Source organism: Strigops habroptila, chromosome 11 (genome assembly GCF_004027225.2).
Source record: "Strigops habroptila isolate Jane chromosome 11, bStrHab1.2.pri, whole genome shotgun sequence".
NCBI classification, from domain to species: Eukaryota; Metazoa; Chordata; class Aves; order Psittaciformes; family Psittacidae; genus Strigops; species Strigops habroptila.
In genome coordinates this window covers 21,364,849-21,386,170 of record NC_046360.1, presented here as the reverse complement: position 1 = coordinate 21,386,170, position 21,322 = coordinate 21,364,849, and the positions used below count along the sequence as shown (strand labels likewise).

The following is a 21,322-nucleotide window of genomic DNA, read 5'->3' as shown; positions in this document are numbered from 1 at the left end:
TTCGTCGTCAGCATTGTGTGGTTCTAGAAACACGATTTGCAGCTGATCCTGCGTCTAGCATCTTACCCTCTGGGTTTTCTGTTTCACAGAATTTGCCCGTAGAGCAAAGCAGTGGGTGGCACTTATTTATTTTTTTTTTCTTTCTTTTTAATAAAACATGTGCAATGAGCTTCTTTAGAAAAGCCTCCCTCGGAGCTCTGATTGGGTGTCTGGCAGAGGAGGGACTGCTGTCAGCATGTCTGAGTTCCTGGAAGAGCTGAAGTGCAATGAAAATGACCCTGGGGAGCAATGGGCTTTCCACAGAAACCTGACAGTCTGGGGGAGGGCTGACGGAGGCTTGATGGGTTTAAGAGCTCATTTAGTTTCCTTTTTGCAGACTGATAGAGAAATGGAAGGAGCAACAGTGCTGCACAGAGCTTCAGTCACAGCCTGTGTCGGTAGGGTCTGAATGCTCCCTGCAGCACTGTGCAGGTAAAGGCACTGGGCTGTCCTTCCTTGATGTTGCTGTGTGCCACAGGGCACCTGCGGGTACTAACAGCATCCTTCTTGTTCCTGGAGACTCAGAAGCTCAGCAGATAACTTGTTCACTCCTTATTTACACTATAGATTCTTATTTCTAGATCATATGCCCATCTGTATAATGTTTTCCTTCCCTTTCGCTATTTTACTTGCACTGTACTTGCCTCCCTGCTTTTAAAGAACCAAATGAACTGCAAATTTCATAGCTGTGATCTGGTCTTCTCCTTGGCTTGTGCCTCTGAGCTGGTCTGATAATAGGGCCTGTTCTCATCTTTTTGGATCATTATTGTCACACATGTTCTGGTATTTAGAGAGTCACTTAAAGCTTCTATCTTCTTTTATCTGAACCAAATGCCTTTTGCCTAGTGTCTGAGGGCATTCAGAGAAGAAGGGAAAAATACCACTTCAGTCCTTATAGCAGAGGCCTAAGGGAATTAATATTAAATGAAAAATCTGCCTATGCTACAATCTGGAAATAGAGGTGGAAAGGAAAGATCTGGGGCTTGCTTTCCACCCCAGCTTGATGCCTGTGAGTGGAGAGAGCAGTGTCCTTGGTGCAGCCTGAGATGTGAGCAAGCAGGGGAAGGTGCTCCCACTTTGGTGCTGTCAGCCTGAGACTGCTGTGTAGGAAAGTGCATGTACCTGCTTTGCATGAGAGCAGTCTTGATTGCTGTGTGCTGCACAGCAGGAAGGCAGCAGACCTTTGGAGCCTACAGCTTCAACTGCCTTGAGTTCAAGAGCTTGTCATTATCAGGAACTCAGAGTGCACTAAGCCTGTGCATGCATTTACAGTGTGCTTGCTGCTCTCCTTGTACTCGTGGTGTCTTTCAAGAGGTCGATTTTTATATTACTTAATAACTTGCTGAAATGATTTAATTACCTTGTGTCTGAAACTGAGACCAGAGCCATGGGGGACTTGAGGTATTCTGTGGGTGCAGGGTTATGCCACCCTCCTGCAGGTTCTGCCAGGCTCTGGGCATGACAAGCAACCCACTCAGGCTTTATTCCCACTCTGGTCGTGTAGGGCGAGCATCACCTCAGACTGCAGGCTCTGCTGGCACCAAGATCTAAAATTGTTTTCTTGCCTGCAGAGGTGGTTCTTCAGAGTTTAAGTAGAAGAAAGAGGCATGCTGCTGTTGGTGTTACGCTTGATCTGTGGCTGGATCCTGCTCAACCACAGCAAATATAACTCATCTTCTTGGCTAGTGAAAAGACAGAAACAGCTCTGCTTTCATTTCCCACCCCAGGATGCATGAGCAGCTCCGTAACATGAGTTTCCCCACTGGCTCCTCCATTCCCACATCAAGGCCCTTCCCTGGGCTGTCTGCAGTCCCTACTGCACGTAGTGGGTGGGACTGCCCTTTCACACACACTTCCACAGCTTGGGTGACTTAGCCAGGAGCTGCACTGCATTCACCACAACATGGGAGGAAAATCAAACCTGAAGTATCGTCCATAGGTTACGAAAAATTAGTGCACCATAGTAAGGGGCAGAAAGTACCTTTCCAAGCAGGGGAGGTTGTCTACAGTAAAAAAAAAATCTTTCCAAGCTCCTTTGATCTGCTTTGGAGACTCAAAAAAATAAGCGTATGCATAGCAGAAGTACTTGACATTTAACAGCACAGGGAAATGAAACTACTCAGATACGTGTATGAAGACAGCAGGAGGGAAATGCTGTTTTGTAGTTGGTTTCTTTCCAAGCAAATCATCTTAGTCATCTGTCAAGCAAACACAGGGTGGAATAGGTGTTTGTCATCAGAAGGGTGTAGCTAGATGTAATTAGTAACAGAATCCAACTTTCCATGAAAAGCTTATTAGCTGACATGGGGAGTCAGACCTGTTCAGGTACTCGAATGTTACACTGCTCCTGCTCAATTAGAGTGAGTTTTCAAAGAGGAACTGTGATTCACCCCAGTCAGCAGCGAGCTGACTGACCCACCACCACGATGGGGAAGGGCGGGCTGTCTTTAGCACTCCAGCAAGCAGAGTGCTTCTGTCTGTTCAAGAGCGATAAAAGCATGGGGTGCGAGCTGTTGGGTGAGAGGTGAAGTTGGAGTGTTTTCCATTTGAGAGGGAAAGGACCAAGGGGAGACCTGTATGTGGTTTGGAGCCCAAGAGACAGCTTTACTTCCTGGACTGGAAATGTGGGTTTTTTCTCTGCATGGGGCTATGCGGTTGATTGCCCTATGGACAAGAGGAAAGATTTAGTTAAGTCATTGTGCTTTCCTCTATCGTCCTGCCAGTCTGATGGACTTGCCTGTCCTCTGGCAGCACTGGGAAGAAGGGAGGTTGGGCCACTTACAAACCGTTCTTGCTCAGATTTGAGGCAACATTGCAAAGGGCAAGAAAAAGTCACCTTTGTACAGAGTAGCTTTGGGCCTGACTTTCTTTTTGTTAAGGTTACTTGTATCTGTTTGGCCCCAGCAGGGGCAGCAGCTCTGAGAACCAACCCCTTTGTGTGCTGGCCGGAATCCTTTCTCCAGAATTGTTTTTGAGGTTGTTTTCACATTGCACTGCAGGAGACTCTTCAGGCTTGGGTAGAGCCGCGTTCACTTTGGTGACGGGCTTTCTGCCCATTGTTCATAAAGGGCACTCCCGTTGCGGCGGTTCCCAGCCGGGCGCGTCGCCCGGGGCTCTGCGCAAGGCTTCGAGCTGCGGCTTTAGGTCACAGGAGAAAGTCTGGGGGACTCGAGCTCAGCATGGTCCCCTGTGCCCGTCACCCAGGGGACCTCCCCAGGCCACCCGTAGGCAGCCTTTGCACCACCGCTTGTAAATCCACTGACTGAAGCGTTGATGCAGTGCTGTGTCATCCCTGGGGATAAAGGAATGATTTGAACACAGCCTCTGCTCTTGGGCTGTTCAGAGGATTGGGTTGTGCACAGGATTAATTTTATCTGAAGATAGCAATAAGAGCTGCCTGATAGCTGGAATAGCTGGTTTGAGTAAACACAGCTATGGTGGATCTGTTTCAAATTTGACATTGAAGGAATGACCTACTTTCTGCAGGGAGAGCTGTCATTTTAAAACAGATGTCAAATTGTTACTTGGTAACTGTGTCGGGTTTGAAGTATGTTTAATAGCCCCACTTTGTCCTCAGCTGCTGAATTTTGTAGCTGCCTTTGTGTGTCTCAAGGTCAGGTTGGTCACCACTGATAATTTTTTATCACTCAGACATTTTCTAATGATGGGGAAGCGGATCAGCAGTACAGGGAAGAGAGAGGAGGAGTGATAGGAAAACTCCACTCGCCCAGGTACTTGTGTTAAGTATTGTGTAGATGTACACTCAGTCCTTGTGTCCTCAGCTTTTTAGTTCCTGCCTCCCCACTGGAGGCCATGGAAGGGTCACACAAAGCCCCAACAGCTTTCTGCCTAAAAGAAGAAACTTCTTTTATCCTCCAGTTCACCTTACGTTCCCTGGACATGCACATCGTTCAGCTGGGAAAGGAGGGGGGAAAAACCCTAAAAAAAAGTTGCTGGGGTTCATAAATTCAAACAATTTAAAAAATTAATAAACTCCAGAGACTTTTGTATGTAGATTGCTGGGGTCTTTGCTATTTGGCTATACTGACTCCATTGCTGTAACTGTTCATAGGTTTGCTAGTACCTGTGCACCACCATCCTTTTCCTTGTTGCTGTTAGAAAGTATCACAGCCATGATTCTTTCAGGACAGGGAGTGACTTACGAGATTTGTGTCCATGCAGTAAGACTTCAGAACACGTTTCGTGTGGATTTTTAGCACTTATCTTGGCATACATACTGATCCTGAGGTTTAGACACTGGGGTTGGAAGATGAAGCTGGAGAGAGCCTATGTGACCAGTATTTCATGACTAGCATTCTTCTGCACACACACAGGTGCGTATGATTCTGGGGTGTCTTTCGTGATACTGAGCTGTGTGCTTGCTTTGGCACTGGTTCCAGCTGGCATGAATGCCTAATGACAGAGATGGTGAAGGGCCTGGTTCTTCCCCCATTTCCTTTGGTTGATACCATAACACGTGCATCTCATTTGACTTCATCTCCCTTTGCATCAAAAAGCCATCTCTGTGAGATGAAAGATTCATGTAAAAATCAGTGTTCCCTGACATAACTTGAAGTGCTTCCTTTTGCAGGCTTTCATCACCAATTGCTTCTGAAACAGCATTGCTGTACTGATTGTATCAGCCATAGGAAGGTTTGAGGGCAGGAGTAAAAAAATAATTCCTTTATACTGTGGTTTCTTCTGATACCATCTTTCGAAGTGCCCATCTTAGAAGGCAAACGCAGTGGAACAGCAAGGCACAGGGAATATTTATATCTCTGTAGCTGGTCAAGGTAAGCCCTGTGAGGAGTGTTGACCTCAGCTAGGTATGTCATCCAGTATTTGTTGGGTTGTTACATGAGATAGCCGGCTACCTGGAATCTACCAGTGTCTGTAACGTGTTCCTTTTCGTTAAGTCATTTGTTTTGTCAATAACTGCAGAGAGAATTCTGAGAGCTTTCTGTTTCTGCTCTGGTAAGAATTAATGATGCTAGGTGCACGGATCTCTAACACATATACAGTATTTGCTGTAAGTCTTTGGGGGTTTAATTCCACCAAAGAGGGATGCTGGTGGCTGCTGCTGCTGGGGGAATGGGAAGACATAATTAGGAAACAACTTCTTTGACTGTTACGTATTTCCCTTAACCCAGGCATAAGAAGAGAATGCTTCCTTTGGCTCACAGGAAAAGGGTTGTCCTTGGTTTAAGAAGCTCTTTGACAGATGTATTGCTCTTCCATCAGCTAATTCCTCTAAGAAAAGCTGAGACAAAGGAGGTGATTATGAGAGTAATAATAGGCCAAAAGGAAAAAAACAAACTAAACATGCAAAATCCTGCTTGTTGCCTCCTGCAAACAGGGTAAGAAGTGTAAGCAAGATAATATATTTTTTTTTATTATTAGTCAAGGAGGACTGGATGGATAACATGTGGCAGGGATTATCTAGTGGTGTAGATTGGACACATCTCCTTCCGAACTCGTCTCTTTTCCCGTCCAAGACTGAGTGGAGCATTTCCCCTTCCAGTAGCTGTGATGGACCCTCCCTTCAAAACCATGATTTATATGAAGTAATACCAACATGATGTTCAATGCATATTTTGTGTCAAAACCTGCATATACACTTCTATGTTAGGAAACAACAGAAGCCAGCATGTGGCATTTTTATGTACTACACGAGTCCATGTCACTCTGACTTGACATGAGTTTCTTTGATTTCAGCTGTGTGCCTGATTTGTGCTGGTTTGTGTATAAAAGGCTCATCTTTTCAGGTAGGACAGGCTGTGTTGTACAGCCAGGCAGCGGAGAGCTAAGGGATGTAAAAGATAGTAGTCTTCAGGTACCTTCTGTGCTCGACACATCCGAACAAGAGGGACTCGTACTAGGGAGTGTGTGGATCTGGCCTCCTCCCTGCCCAACACACAGACTGGCAAGGCACAGTGGAATTCTTCCCCTAACCCAGAGCCAAGCTAGAAGGCTGTATGCAGCCTGGGGGTGCACAAGTATGTCAGGTGGAAAACGGTGTGGATGAAGAGAGATGGAGTGAATCGAGTAACAGGTAGCTGTAGGAGTGGTGTACCAGTCCTGTCTGTGTCACCTGAGGGGTCTACATTGAAAGTGGAAAGTGCAGCTATTCACTTTGTGACAGAATCAGAGACTTCTGTACCAAAATGCTTTCCCCTCCACCATAATGACCAAACTCTGCCTCCCAGCTAGTTTTCAGTATCCTGAGGCACTGAGGTCATTCTGTTTGCACACTCTTGCTTGAAACTGCTGTTCGTGAATACCCCTGAGTCAGTAGCCTGGCAGGTCACATTAACCCCGCTCCTAAGGGTTTGATTGGCAAGAAGACGTTTTGCATGCCAAAGCGAAGCCTTCAATCTCCTATATTCTTGGAGAGAAAAGAGTAATAGGCAGTCTCTATGTTGGCCCCATGTGAGGACTGCTCGTCCCCAGCTGATTTTTGCCTTGCAGTGCATTTTGTACACATTCTTTCCAAAATATTGCCCAGCGCCTCCCAGCCAAGATGACTTCCATAGCACAGGACTGGAGGGAAGGGATTTAAAGAGAGGTAAGTTGCAAAGTATCTTAAAAGAATGTAAGGAGTATTCCAAATCCAAAGGCTTAGAAGAGAAGAAGGTATTTTCAAAGAGAGTTACATAGACTTTCCAAAAAGTTCCCTGGCAATAATATTAGGTCATGATTTAGGCTTTTTCAGATTCACATTTGAATCTTAACAACACCTTTTATTACTACTTAACACTTTCAGACAAGTGCAAACACATAACATGTGCACTGTGCAACATGTTTCTTCAACATATTTACAGTCCTGGAGGTAGTGTTTTGAACTCTGCCTCTGCAGTGTTTGGCAATGACTGCAATGACACTTGCATGATGGGAAGAGTCGTTGCCAAGTTGGGTAACTTCTGACAAGTATAAAAACAGCTCTGCCTTCTGTAAACTGCATTTCAAACTGTTCCAGGGAAGAGACACTCCTGACATTAAAAGCTATGGCAGTCTCTGATCAGCTATTAAATCTCTCTGCTGGTTTGCATTGAGCGAGGCCATAAAGAACAAGCAGCAAGGGACAATTGGGTGGGAAGCGTGTCCCTGGAGCTTGGTACTGGGTCTTGCTGTTGCTTTTTCACAAATATAATCCAGATCTGTGGTTTTTGGGAGTTCTCACTGGGAGCTCTCTCTTAGCCAACGTGAAATGAGTTGCCTGAGATCAATCCAGGTTTGTCTGCTCAGTTTTCCGTGGACTAATGTTTACATCCCCAGGTGGCATTGCAGATGTTCTGACAGGCATATTATAGGTGAATTCAAGGAAAGCCAGAACTTAACTGTACAATGCATGATGAGCTTTTCTTTTGCTTTTAAGGAAGACATGTCCAGGCTATGGTGTATGCATGCTGGCAGGGTAGTGTGTGAAGGAAGGCTCTAAGTAAGCTGCATTTCAGTGTTGCGTTATCCTGTAATGACAAATTCATGTCAGAATTATACCAGGGATAAAATCCTTGTCGGTAAAACTAGGACTATGAAATGGACCAAATTCAGCCGTGGCATAAATGAATTCCCACCACACTCAGTGGGAAGTGAATGGGATTCAGCCCATTTTGGTTTGCAGGTTTCCTGGGCAGGGCTGTTTCTGTAAGAGCAGCACTTCTCCAATGGCCGCGATTGGAAAAGCTGCAGTGTATCTTCTAGATCAAGGCAATCACATGATGGAGTCACGCAGGCTGCCAGGCTGGAGGCCAAGAAGCTCGGGTCCCGGCTGAGCTCTGCCACTGAGTTTTGGTTGACCAGCTCTTCCTTTGTCCTTCCATCTGGCAGATTTATAGTGCAGGTTTTTGAGAAATACCAAGTCTCTGATTATATGTTTGAACAATCTAACACTGCAGTAGCCAGTATTATTGCAAGTTTTCATTGTCACTGCAGTCGCACAGGGGTACATTAGAGTAAATGCCTTTCCTGCCTTGATTGTGCTCTCTTAAAATAACTAGTTGTACAAAACCTGACATTATATTCATTTTTGCAACTCAAATCTGAGCTGCTGCAGAGCGCAGTTACGCTGTATTTAATGGCATTCAGGAGAAAACCCTTCCCAATAAGGGCTGGGAAAGAAGAGCAAAAGGGTGAGAGCAGTTCCTGTTCACAAAGGGAAACCCTTTTCTGCAAATCTAGGTTGGTGTATCTGGTGGGAGCACATCCAACTGGATGCTTTCCTCTGCTGGGGCAGGCTGCTTTCTCTGGGGCTGGTCTCTTCTGTATTTAAATCATTCAAATGATGATTTTGCCAGAATGCAAGACCAGCTCTATGTGGAGCTGACCTGTGGCCATCAAGCCCAACAACTTGTCTCCAGCTGTGACCATGACCACTGCCACAGGAAATTGCAAGGACTAAGCCACGAATGATTTGCAGTAAAATTTCCTTTTTCATTGAGTCTCATCTTTTTGCATTCCCTCTCCTTTCTCAATCTAAAAAGCCCTCTGCATTATTACGTTAAGATTAATTGTTGTGTTATTATGTAAAATCCAAATTATATTTTATTTACTTTTCATAGTTTCCTTTGAAGTTTAATGCCCAGGCTGACAGTGAAGCTGTTAAAATAATTTCTCTTCCATCTAGCCTACCTCCTGCCTACCAGTACCCTTTTCCTCTGAACAAAATAATCTTTCTTAAGGTGAAAAGAAAAACCTCGAAACAACCTAGTTCTTGCTAAAATTTGAAAGAGTATGTTTGTTTGCACTCATCAGTCTACATGACGTGAATACTGAAAGACTCTCATTTTATTCCTAGGCCCACTTTGTCGTTATTCTTGAAACCTGGTTTTTGATGTGTAGCGGAGGTGGTGATGGCTGTCGGATTGATGTTGCAGCATTATGCCTGCTCCTGAGGGCCACTTGTGTTACTTGTTTGTGCAGGGTGTAGCAGAAGCCACGCGCTTGTGTTTCTCAGGAAGCAGAAGTAAAACATGGAAATGGGGTTCACATGAGGCAGCGTTAGCCTCCAGATAAAGCCGTGCCTCCCCGTGTGCACATTCCCTGGCACCCGTGATTATAAGAAACATAAATAGGCAGGACTGGGCGTGGGCAGAAAATAGACATGTCTCAAAAGAAATGAGTCGGAGTCTGAACGTGTTATCAAAGCGCTTAGCAACTGCAAAGCCCTCTCTGCTATTGCGCCGTTAGGCAATAGTGGCAGGACTGGCTTCCCTAGTACTCCCTCTTTCAAATTCAGTGGTACGTTGCCGTGAACAGAAAAAGGCAAAAGGATGAATGTTTCTGCCCAAGGACAGGGCAGATCTCTTTAAATAAAATCTTAATTTTTACCTTTGGCTGGTTTGTTTCATGTAGAGCTGCCTAGTCTGGTGGGTTTATCTTTCATTTTCTCCTGTGAATGATAGGTGGGGTTCACTGAATGAGATATAATGTTGTGACCATGCTGTAGCAACTGAGTTGGAAGATGGTAGTTGTCATCCCGAGTTGCTCTGGCACCTCTTTACTGGATATTGCTTTACCACGTGCTCCAGACCTTTGGACTGCTGCTGAGTTCAGGGGTGGGGAAGAGGACAGTGCATTTCCATGAGGATTGCAAGTGCTTCAGCAGTCAGCAAGGAGAGGCAGGAAGGGATTGTGGTAACTGGCTTCTGACAAATACGAACGTGAGATCCAGCAGAACAGAAGAACCATACATACAGTATCCAGTTAATTCTGATTTTCATTTTCGTAATTCCATAGGTAGCAGGCTAGACTGACAATGGAATTTGGACTAGAAATGCCATGGAGTAGGTGGATACTTGGCAACACCTGACAGCGTCTGTCGTAAGAGAATTAAACACACTCTGCTGATTCACTTCATTTCTTGCTGGTTCATCTGGCTTGGGCTTAGGGAAGTTATTAACTTGAGAGGATGTGGAGAAAGGAGTAAGATTTCAGTAAGTTGGAGAGGATAGGAACATGTGCACATAAACGGGTTATTTTTCCCTTGCCTGTGTTGCCATTTCAGAAAGCTGAGTATTTTAGACAGAAAATGCTACCATATGTGCCTGGCAAGCTGCAGGGTATTTGTGCTGTGGCAGTGAGCCATGGTAGCATGGTTTCAGTCATGGACTGGGACTTCTATTCCCTATCCTGTCAGCCTGCTTTTCCTCCACTCTCAGTGAGGGCTCCATGTCCATACTTCTATCTGTAGTCAGAAACTGCAAAGCAGGAGAGAATCCAACCAAATCACATGCATGGGCTCAGCAAACTACGCAGGTGTCACTGGGAGAGGTGTGGCAGCTCTCTTTCAATGATGATAAAGGTCAGTCTACATTTCCATGCATGTTCCTGCTTCCAGAGATGTGGAACTCTACTGTAAAAATCAGCTCAGTCTGCACAGAGGTTTAGCGTAGGAGCTTTCGGAACATGAGCCTGTTTGCTTTAATAAAATGTGCTGAAGATGCAGGAGTGGGAGTTGTAAAGATAACAGTGATGCAGTAAAACCATGTGTGACTGCAGTTATGTATTGACTTGACTCGTGCCAATCGAGTCTGCCTTCAGCCTGTAGAAAAGAGCAGTAGGGTTTCATGTATGTAGCTGGGGGGAGAGTTAGCCCAGCTAAGAAATTAAGAAATCACATAATAACCTGTCAGAAATGCTGCATCTTTCTTTGCAGTATTTTCCAGGGTTTTCAAAGTTCCCTTTCAAAGATGGATGCAGCTTTTCCTTCCTTTTGTTTTCATTTTTCCACTTACTTTATTGTGTTTTGTTTCTACCCTGTCTAGCTTGCTTTCCACATTTCCGCTAAACCCAAGAGGGATGTGATTGTTTTTGTTTAACAACTTAAACTTGAGCAGATTATTCCGTTGCCAACATTTCCTAGTTGGTGTGTAATGGAAATCTACCCACAGACTCAGGTTGATGAGGTTGTGGAAACAATGTTTGCTACTGAATGCCTGCCCCATGACTGGCACAGGAAGGACAGCACCTGCTTTAGGAACACTTTCAACCAGGATGTTGAACTTTGAAGCCAGGGGATTCGGAAAGGGAGAAGGACAGAGAGGAACTTGAATTTTTTTGGTTTTGTGAGCTTATTTTGGTGTTTCCAGTGGTTTAGAGCACGCTGTGACTTGCTTCAGGCAGGATGGGAGCACTGTGGCAGGAGCATCTCCCCTGGGAAGTGAGTGCAAAGGGGCCCCAGTGGAGCCATGGAGCAGGGTTGCCTCAGGGTATTCCTTGCGTTTCACAGAGGTGGGAGGGATGAAGTGGCCTCTGACACCATAGGGCGGATCCAGCTCCCGGTGGTTTCCCCACCTGCGTGTCTGGTGCATGAGGTGATGAGGAGGGGAAGGGGTGCTGGGCCAGACTGCAAATACGGGGAGACTGGGGCCCAGCAGCAGCACATGGGGCAAGGCTGATGCTGTGTGTCTCCCACCCAAGGCATGATCTACTCCTTATGGACTTAATTTTCAACATTTACCATGAGCAGAATTTTTCTTTGGGGCCACCATGAAGCCTGCTCCAAACAAGTTGCCAAACTTCCAGTTACGTTCTGTCTCCTCTCCCCTAGATTGTAATGGTTTTCTATGGCATGCAGAAGCGAGGCAAAAACCATTGCTGTGTTTTTCTGCATCATTAAAGAATGTTCCTTCAGCCCATATTGACTTGGGACTTGTGGTCTGCCACCACTCATCTGTGTGTGGTAGAAACCGGGCCCACACTGGTGATGATGATTCTGGTGTTAACTCCCAGTATCTGAAGGGCTTTTCTTTTTGTTAAAGGTTTTTGTGTCTTGTTTCAAAAAATGGTCAAGAGTTTGCTCAGTCTTCCTTGGGAGGATTTCTGTGAGTAGGAAATGAATTCATCCATTTGGATGTTACCAAAGACTTTTACATTGAGTGGCTTTAAAATATATTTAAAATGTTTATTTAAAATCCAAGTCAAATGATTTTTAACAAACTGTCTCAAGATAGAAGAAACTGAGGTTTTGGAGTAACTGTATTGTTTATTCTTGGTATTGCAGTAGCACCTAGAGAACCCCATTGTGCTAGATGCGGAACAAACATACAACAGAGGTGGTCCCTGCCCATGTGAGCTTACAGCTCAGCCTCTTCATCATCCTGCTGGGGGTGGAACAGACATTCATTCTCCTCACACGCTTCTCCCATTTTAGCTGGGCTCTCCTGGGGCAATGAAGCCAAACCTGCAAGCTTGATTTCCTCATTACCCCAGCAGAGAACAGATGAAATAGGAAGCAAGTTTCAGAGAGCTGAACAACTCGCCCTTTCTCAAGCTGATTTTTCACATGCTGTAGACAGCAAGCCTGTGGCTGAGCCATGTGGGCTTCCTGAGATCACTGCTGCTCCTTCAAGAGCTGTGGTTCTCTTGTTCCCAGTGTCCTCAGGCAGATAGAGGTGTTAGGATAAGAGGAAGCCTTTTCAGTGGTTTATGGTTTATATCATTAAAAAACAAAACAAACCCAAAACACTTTTTTGTTTTGACTTCTAAGTTTTCATTCTCATTCGGTACCTTCCCACGGTTACTGCCATATGGGGCAAGGGGGAAGGATGTAATAAAAAGCAAACCTGACATCACACATGCACGCTGTCAATCATCAAAGTATCAAAACCAAAACTTGCAAGAGCACAAACTTGTATAAATGTGGTGAAAAAAGAAGGACAGTGACTAAGCACATCAGGCCATCTTGTCCCTTTGGGCAGCTTCAAGATAGGGTGGAAAAATTGCACCCATTTTTTGAGCTTGTCTCCTGGGTCACCATCCCATCCTTTTCCACTCCTCTTCCAACCCTCAGGTGTAGCTGGGATTTGTCTATTCTAATTTACAGAGCCTCAGAGAGACAGTCCCGGGGGGAATGAATGAGGAATCCTTAACATTGGTTCAAGTGTGATCAAGTTATGGGGCCTTAGGGGCAAAAGAAGCTGAAAAATAATTTCTGCAGACCTTTTCTGTTCCTTTCTGTGCTCTCACTTGATGGTGTGGACTGGCTCCTACAGGCTGGGAAGGCGACGGGATCAAACGAATTAAGAGGAGGGGGCCACTTGGGTCTATGCTTAGTTTGGGGCAGATCCCATCTGCTGTTTGTCCCTCCTACCCACCAAAGGGTAAAGCCATTGTGCTTTGTTTGCAGGGGTGTGAGAAGTAAACCCAGAGCAAAAAATCTAATAAGGATAACCAACATGCAGGTCAGAGAAAGGGAGTGGAGAGGTCTGGACCTGGGCAAACAGAAAAGTTGAATTGTGATTTCCAGTGTGTGCTAGAGCCTCGCTCTGATCGAAGCTGCGTGACTCATGAATAATGCTGGCAGAGGCAGAGCAACTGCAGCGTGGCGTTGTGCTAGCAGAGAGGAAGGACAGCTCTTTCTGCTGAGGTGCTTCTAACCTGGTACCCCCCCAAATAAATAAATAAATATCCTGAAGCTGTGTGTGTCACTGGTGCAGCTCAGCAGAGCCGTCTCTGAACCTCTCCCATGTCTTGTGAGGCAAGGGCAATGTCAGGAAACAGCACTTTGAAAACACAAGCCAAATGCAGAGTGCTCTGAAACCAAATCCCTCTGCCTGCAAATAAGAAAGTTGGGGTTCTGATTACTTGTTTCTAAATGTTTTGTCACAAACTTCCTTTGGAGATGGAAAAGATGGAAGGAAAAAGAAAATGGGATGAGTGCTCCCTGGCTCAAGCTCAATATTGAGAATCTCTGCTTAGAGCTCTCAAGGAGGAAGGGCTTCCTTGGAGAAGTCTCTTGTCTACAACCTATGATGCAGAATGCATCTCTGGGAGCTACCAGTGTGCTTTGAGGTTATGATACCCAGTGCCCTGGAGCTAAGGAAGGGAAAAAAAAATACTCTTTACCTCTGCAGAGGTGGGTCTGAGTCCCACATACCCCAGAAGTCTGGGGGAACTTGGATGTGGACTCCTGCAACCTGTTACAGGGACAGGTTCAAACAGGTACTATTTGAATGTGAATCCAAATTCCCACAGATTTTTGGCTGTCATTTGTCTGGGAGACTTTCTTCTATCTGTAATTCCACAAAAGAAAAAGAAACAAAAAAATAATAAAGTAAAAGGTGCTTTTAAAATACCATGAGGAGAGAAACTGCCATGGAAATAAATAGTGAAAATAACAATGTTAACATTGCCGGTGTCACAGCAGCTCTGAAATTCAAGTAGTGTGACCATGCCTACAGCACTTTCTCACAGCCACTGTCGGCGTGGCCTGAGGTTCAGAGCTCGTATTGTGTCCCGTTGTTCACTGAAACAACCAACTCCTCCCTGGCGCTGGAATGGATTTAGAAAGAAAGGGAGAGGAAAGATTGATGCAGTCTCTGCGGATAATCAGGTCTTTACTGTGCCCACCTGATGCCATGCTTCAGCGGGACAAAGACACAAAGTTCTCTTACTTCTGTCCCTGTCTGTCATGCCTGAGATGTAATGGCCATGCTTCAGAGTTGGAAAGGGTATTGCTTCAAATAGTCCCCCATCCGCCTGGGCAGAGGGAGCTGGTCCACGTCGGCTGTAGCCTTGTTAATCTGTAGCCGGCAGAGGTGCTGGAGACTGGGGATGTTGTCTTTGCGGCCGAGCGGCCGGATGAGTTTCAAGTGTACTGCAGCTGCTGCCATCTCTTTCTGCAGGGGAGGTAGAGGAGACGGAGGCGGGTAAGGAGCCTCGTTCTTGCTTTCCGTTGTGCAGGACATGACATAGTGCTGGATAAGACTGACCACATCTGGGAAGGCCAGGATGCGAGGCTTGGACAAGTAGTTTGAGTCTAGCCGGAACTTGCTGTCAGTGTATTCGATGCGCACGTTGGTGGGACCTCGGTTTGTCTTGACAGAGAGTGTGAACAGGTAGCTGGGGTGGGTGCTGTCCCGTACCAGGAAAGTGCCCTCAGGCATCTTCTGGAGATGCTGCTTGGCCTCACTGGCAGTGATAGATCCCCAGTACCAACCTGGAAATGCATCCGAGAAAGAACTCGTGAGGCAAAGAATGTATTAAAGGACTGGCACTATATTTAGGGAAGCCTTGAAGCCTACTGAGCTCAGAACCTGGTAAGTAACCAGGCCCAGTTTCAGTAAGAACTTCAGAAACAGACCATCTCTTAGTTCTTAGGGTTCTTGGAACCCTTCATTCTAAGGGTTTCTTACCTATGCTTGTTATTGCTATGCTGGGGCTGGCAGTGAGGATGGCTACTCTTGCAGCTACTACAGTTTACACAGAGAGGCTTTTTTTGCAATTCTTTATCCTGATTCAGTTATAAAGGACAAAGCTTTTGCTTATACTAATAATAAATTACTTCAGGATACAAGTTTGTAGAGACTGAAAATACATTTGCTGCATCCACGAGCCAGCCATGGCTGTAACAGAGCCAGGTTCCTATCTGAAGTGGGATCAGGAGATTCTTGCTGGAGCTCAGACTGCAGAGTTGGCTCCCTGTAGCCTTCTGACCCGTGACTTTGTGAGCTGAGCCTTACCAGATTCTCGAAGGTAGGAGAAGGTTTTTGCAATACAGAGAAGGTCTTCTTCAGGGTCTCGTGTCTGAGGTGGGTTGCTGTCTGGAACTGGTGCTGCAAAGGCAGGCGCAGATTCCTCCTGGAAGGCCATGACTGGGAGAGGCTGCATGATGGGCTCTGACAGTTCCACCGCAAGGCCCCTGAGTGAGAGTCTCCTGATCTTTTCCTCCGCCAGCAAAGGATGAGGTCTGAAAGGAAGAGCATACTCTGCTATTTTTCCTTGCCTTGAAATAGGTGGCAGTGTCTGTTCAGTGCATGCTACATATATGTTATGTTTTATAAGCAGATCCTCAATATGATAACATTCCAAATAGAGAGAGGCAAGGGGAAGAAAATTACACAGCTAAAGATGAGCCCTTAGAAACAGGGAGAGAGAGTTGGCCTCTTCTGCCTTGTAAAAGGTGATCTATCTTGCAATTTAGGTTGATTTTAAACCTGATATTTTTAGATGTTGCCTTTTAGTGCGTAGTTTCAGAGGCAATAAAGTTCACAGCATCATTACAGCTTCACTTGCATCATGACAATGCTGGAACATTTCTTTTTCTGCCACTGGATTTGTTAGTCATCTACTGTAATATAATTAGAAGCAGAACTGAGAATAGCTTCAGGTTTGTCCTACCCGATTCCTGCTCAAGGGTGACCTGATCCTAAATGTGTCTGTTAGAAATCAAGGTGAGCTGATCTTGTAGAAGAATAATGGCAATTCTTGTTTTAGCCAAGCCTGTTCACCACACAATCCCTTGTATTCAGCTGCATGGCAGAGATCTCGGTGCAACTGTAATCCCTGCAGGATTACAGCAGGAGGAGGTTCTGCCATGACTGGGCTGCTCTGAAGGTTAATCCCTCTGTGGCCTAAAAAGAGTGTCAGAGTAGCCATCCAGCATCGAAGTGCAGTTTCACAGAACCTGGAGCTCTCATGGGCCATAGGTACTCCTTCTCTGCAGCAGAAGGATTCTAAAGGAAAGCAGAGCTCCAGGGGCAGGGCAGATGCTGGGGGCCAGGGAAGTTTTCATCCCCAGGCAAGCTCCTGAACAAAACTGTTGGTTTGTCTTTTCTCCTAGGCTCTTTGCCTCTGTGTGCCCTGTACTGCTGCATGCCCTGTGTTGTGTCACCCACATGCACTCGCTTGAGACATTCTTTCAGACACTTAGTGTAAGATAGGTGAGTTTCCAGAGAGAAGCAGAGTCCTCAATGTGAGACCATCACAGCACCACTGGAGCTGATGGTGATTGCAAAGACAGCAGCCACATCATCCCATATCCTTGAGAAGTGGAAGGAGACTGAAGTCATAAGCACTTCCTTTCTCATCTTCCTTCTTCTCTGTGCTTTATGTGAAGAGTGACACTTCAGGTACATACATAAATGTGTTGTCAACTGATGTGCCCCTGATCACAGCTACACCCCACTGTCCTAAGTATGGGATGGGGAGCAGGAAGAAGGAATCTGGGGGAAAAGTAGATAAGAGATAACCTGAAAATGACTTCCCAGTGATTTGTGATTGAGAGCTACAATCAGTTCCATGACTACATTTCTAATAGAACTATGTAGCTTTGGAGTAAGGTTTTTTTAAAACCACTGGCAAAATTGGCTCTAAAGAGAGACATTTCTTGCCCATGCAGTACATGGCAAAACCCTATTTTCCATATGTCAAATCACATTTCAGAAGCAGGATATCTACTTGATGTTCATGGGATTTGATGTTCATTGCTTAGTTGCTATTAATGGGTAGGAAGTCAAAGCTAATAAAAATGATTGCTGACCCTTCCCCAGGCACCCTTGATCACATAGACTGTTATCAGTGGCTTTCACAGAACAGTAGATCTGAATAGACTTTTCTACCTGGATATTGCTGTTGGGAAACCTCTGAGTTCTCCTTTAAGTCCCACCTGAGCTACATTTGTAGGTGCTGAGGGCTGCATTTTTAAAGATATTTGGTTATCTCCATCTTAATGTCATGCTCAAGCATCTAGCTGCTTGCCTTCCTGGGGAAAGGAGATTCCTGATTCTCCACTTCCCCCCTTTTTGAGCAAAGAGGTCTATAAACCAGATCCTTCCCTGTACTGAACCTAATAGAACAATTTGTGCTGTGCAAAGAGGGTCTGTTGGCAGAGCATTCTCCCTCAGGTGTGTTCTTATGCCAACTGGTCACTGAGCTGAAAAGGGCAGTGATCAATGTTAGGTAAAATCAGTCTTGCACTGCTCACCGCCCATTTGCTCTCCACAACTTGGACACTGCAGTCCAAATTCCAAATCTCTCTGTACTTATTTTCTTCTGGAAAATTTTTCTCATTACTCTTTGGTTTTGAACAGGAAGAAAACTTTTCTTGTTTTTCCTAGCATGGAACTATTTTTTATATACACCTGCTTTTGAGAGGGAATTAGGAATTGGCTAAGAGCCCAGGAAGGAAGAAAGAGGTAGCAAAGCTACGCAGGGAAACGTACTCCTGATTCATTGCAGAAAGTTGTTCATTTCAAGGGCTGGACCAGCTCACAGTTGAGTCCTCCAAAAGACACGTCAACTGTGTGAATTTCTCAGTAGGTTTGTTTAGTAGAGCCACTGCGGATCTCCAAAGCAGAGCCTGTGTGCTTGAGATGAGTTTTCCCACTGTGCTCCCTCTCTGCTGCCTTATTCTGCCACCTGAAGCTGAAGGAGCCCAGACCCCATGTAGTGGAACAGGGAGGGGGGATTGGAAGTTCTCATAGACTGCGAGGCAACAGTGTCCTAAACAACTTTGTGTGTGGGTTGAAGACAGAAGAACTGCTGCTGTGGCCAAACAGAGCAGCTCCGAGCACAGGAGAGTAGAGGGATCAGTGAGTAACAGCAGACTGCAAGTTTTGACACAGTTACATTTGCAAGAGGGTTAAGAAGAGTTTGCTGGGATAAGGACAAGTTGAAAAAGGTGTGCTGGCGTGAAAAGTCAGCCCTTTAATGGGGCACAGTAAGTACTTGAAAATAAGGAGCGCTTATATGAAAGAAACTAGAGGGGAGATGTGGAGGATCAGGACTGAGCAGAGTAAAGTGTGAGTACAACAACTGAATGCAGAAGAAAACAAATGTACAAAATACAGCATGTCTAGCTGGTAGCCTCTGTGGAGTCTGGAGAGAAACAGCAAATGAACTTCCTTGTGCTTTGGCAATGAGTGTTTCTACAGGCCTTGGAAAGCCAAGAAAGTTCAAGAGAATCAGATATGTCTGATAGCATTTAGTGTTCGCTTTGCAGTTACTTTGCTGATAAGCTAAACTTTGCAACACAGTACAAATAGTACAAGAAAAAGTGTGTTGAGCTGCTCTCCCTTCCATCAGCCACATCCCAAGACTCCCAAGGGAGATCGGTCTGAATAGGAGGAGAGCATGGAGCCCAGGGTATATGAAATCCTATAGGATAGTGAAAACTGAGCAATAAGTTATCATTAAAATAGATATTAAGAGACAACCATCTACATGTCGGGCTACATAACAAGTCCTTAGTGGGTGAAGGGAAGCAGTAGCTCTGGAATGTTAACCCTGGAGAAAAGCTTCACATAAGGATTTCACAAAGCCTAAGTTGAAACGTGAATTCCCTTTGCCATGGCTATAGGAACTGCAGTAGCAGACTGCAAATGCAGGTGAAAACAATCCCACTTGAGTAGTAGGAAAGTATTGGTAAGCATGAGCTCTGTGTGTCTGTGGAGCAGATTTGGGGGTGAAATAGCAGAAAAATCCCCATGCTTTAGTCATTTAAAGCAGACAAGGCAAATGCGTTGCCTCTGTGGAAAACCCGCATGGGCAATGCTGACGCTACAGCTCAGGCTGAAACAAATGCTGACACCTTCCAAATAACGCAGTGTATGTAAAAATGCTGAACGATTCCTGCAGACCAGGTATTAATGCATGTTGATGGCTTTAGCTGGTCACAGAGGCACTAAGTGCCAGCACACCAGTACCAGACACTGATACCGTTACCTGTTTTACCAACCCAAAGTGGTGTACCATACATGTGCCCCCCATAGCTTTCATTCTACAGAAAGCTGTGTATGGGTAGGTCTGTATATGTGTACATATGTTTAATCTTACCCATAAAAGCAATAGGAAAATGAACTTAATGAGTTTAACATAAATATTTACTTAGAAATAGGCAAAACCATCTGAACTGTGGGGAAGTGTTTCCCTGTAAGCAGTTTGTCGCTGCCGGGACATGAGAAGCCCTACAGTCCCGGGGTGGTGTCCCCACTGGTATTACACACACCACTGAACAACACACTCCAAGGTTTTACTGATTTTTACTCCCCCGAGACTTTGAATACCATGTAGCTTGTCAGCAGAAATCAGGAATACTTCATGGTCCCATGATTTCAGCCATGGAATCTAAAGAGCTGATACACAGGACACGCAGAGAACTCAGCACTCGGCTAGTGTAAGCCATTGCTGTTCCATTACAATCACACATGGCAACTCACACGAGCTGAAAAACTATCCCTGGGAATCTCACTAATTACGATTATCAAACCACAGCATTTAAAAGAAGGTTGTAGAGTATCTTACCCCTGAACACAGAGGATCATGTCACTCCTGGACCAAGTGAAAAGCATTAAGTCTTCAAGAAGGTGGGAAATGCTTTCTCCTCTTCTCTTTTTCTCTTCTTGTCTCGTTTTTCTTTGCTTCCTGGACAGAGCAAGCTAGTCCCAGCCTCTAGTTAGGAGCTCACAGTCAGAGAAGGCTGGAGAGCCCCGGCAAACCCCTTCTACTGAAGGGGGTGCTTCAGCCACAGAAAAAGCTAAGCTGGAGGCGAGTCGGGCTGTCCGAGAGAGGCTTCACAGAGTGTTCAGCAACTTCAGCCAGGAAAATGTGTGCCCTCTCCCTCTGTGCTTCAGAAAATGAAGTGTTCTTGTTCTGCTTTTCACAGAAGGACAGCAAAAAAAGTTTAAAAAATAACCAGAGAAAAGGGAAATTACATATGTTTAAAGAGGAACTAATCTTCCTTCAGAGCAATCTGGTACTAAAAAACCATCCAGAGCGCTCTGGAATAGCAATAAATAGATAGCAATAAATAAGGTGTCCCCGGGTGCTGGGGAGGAGAGCGGGAGCGCAGCGCCCTGCGTTGGCCCTGCCTGCCCGAGTGGGGAGGCGCGGCGGGGAGAAAAAGAGAAAAAGCCTCCTCGGTAATCTTTTGTGCGCCCCTTTTAATCTGTTCCAGGAAGTGAGGGATTCCTGGAATCGCATTGTATTCACATCACTCTTCCGATATCAACCACGCGGGAAGGGGCGGGGGGGAGGGAAAGAAGGAGAGGGTATAAATAGCTGTGTCCGTAGCGGCCGCGGTGCTGTCAGCGCCGCCGGCCGGGGCAGGCAGCGCAGCGCGGCGGGGCGGGAGGCGGCGGGCAGGGCGGGCCGCGGCCGTGCGGGGCCGCCGCCGCGCGTGTTCGCGGAAACGCCTTTGATCCATTTCCAAGAACTTTCCAGGAACGCGGGGCCGCCGCGGCGGGCGCTGCCAATGGGCGCCGCCGCCGCCGCTCGCGGGCCAATGGGCGCCGCCGCTACCTTCCCCGCTCGCCAATGGGCGCCGCCGCTGCCTTCCCCGCCCGCCAATGGGCGGTGCCGCGGCTCCCGCCGCATGCGCGGGATCGGCCGGGCGGAGCGCGGAGGGAGGCGGGGAGCGCTCGGACCCGGGGTGGGGACCCACTAGCGATGCCCGCCCGGCCCCGCTCCGCGCTCCCCGCAGCCCGTTTGTAGCGTTCACTTGTTCACACGTGTTTATTTCTACACACTCCCATCTGGTTTTATCCATTTGTGCTGTTTCTGGGTT

The 21,322-nt window shown here is 46.2% G+C and overlaps 1 protein-coding gene across 1 annotated transcript; it reads right to left on the bottom strand.

Moving 5' to 3' along the window:
* Positions 1 to 11,920: 11,920 nt before the first annotated feature.
* On the bottom strand, positions 11,921 to 21,042 carry CISH (cytokine inducible SH2 containing protein). The gene is made up of 3 exons (XM_030501354.1): positions 20,062 to 21,042; positions 15,501 to 15,727; positions 11,921 to 14,977 (listed from the first exon to the last, which is right to left on the bottom strand). The coding sequence occupies exons 1-3, from the start codon at positions 20,106 to 20,108 to the stop codon at positions 14,475 to 14,477; spliced, it is 777 nt and encodes a 258-aa protein (XP_030357214.1). The 5' UTR covers positions 20,109 to 21,042; the 3' UTR covers positions 11,921 to 14,474.
* Between the last annotated feature and the right edge of the window lie 280 nt (positions 21,043 to 21,322).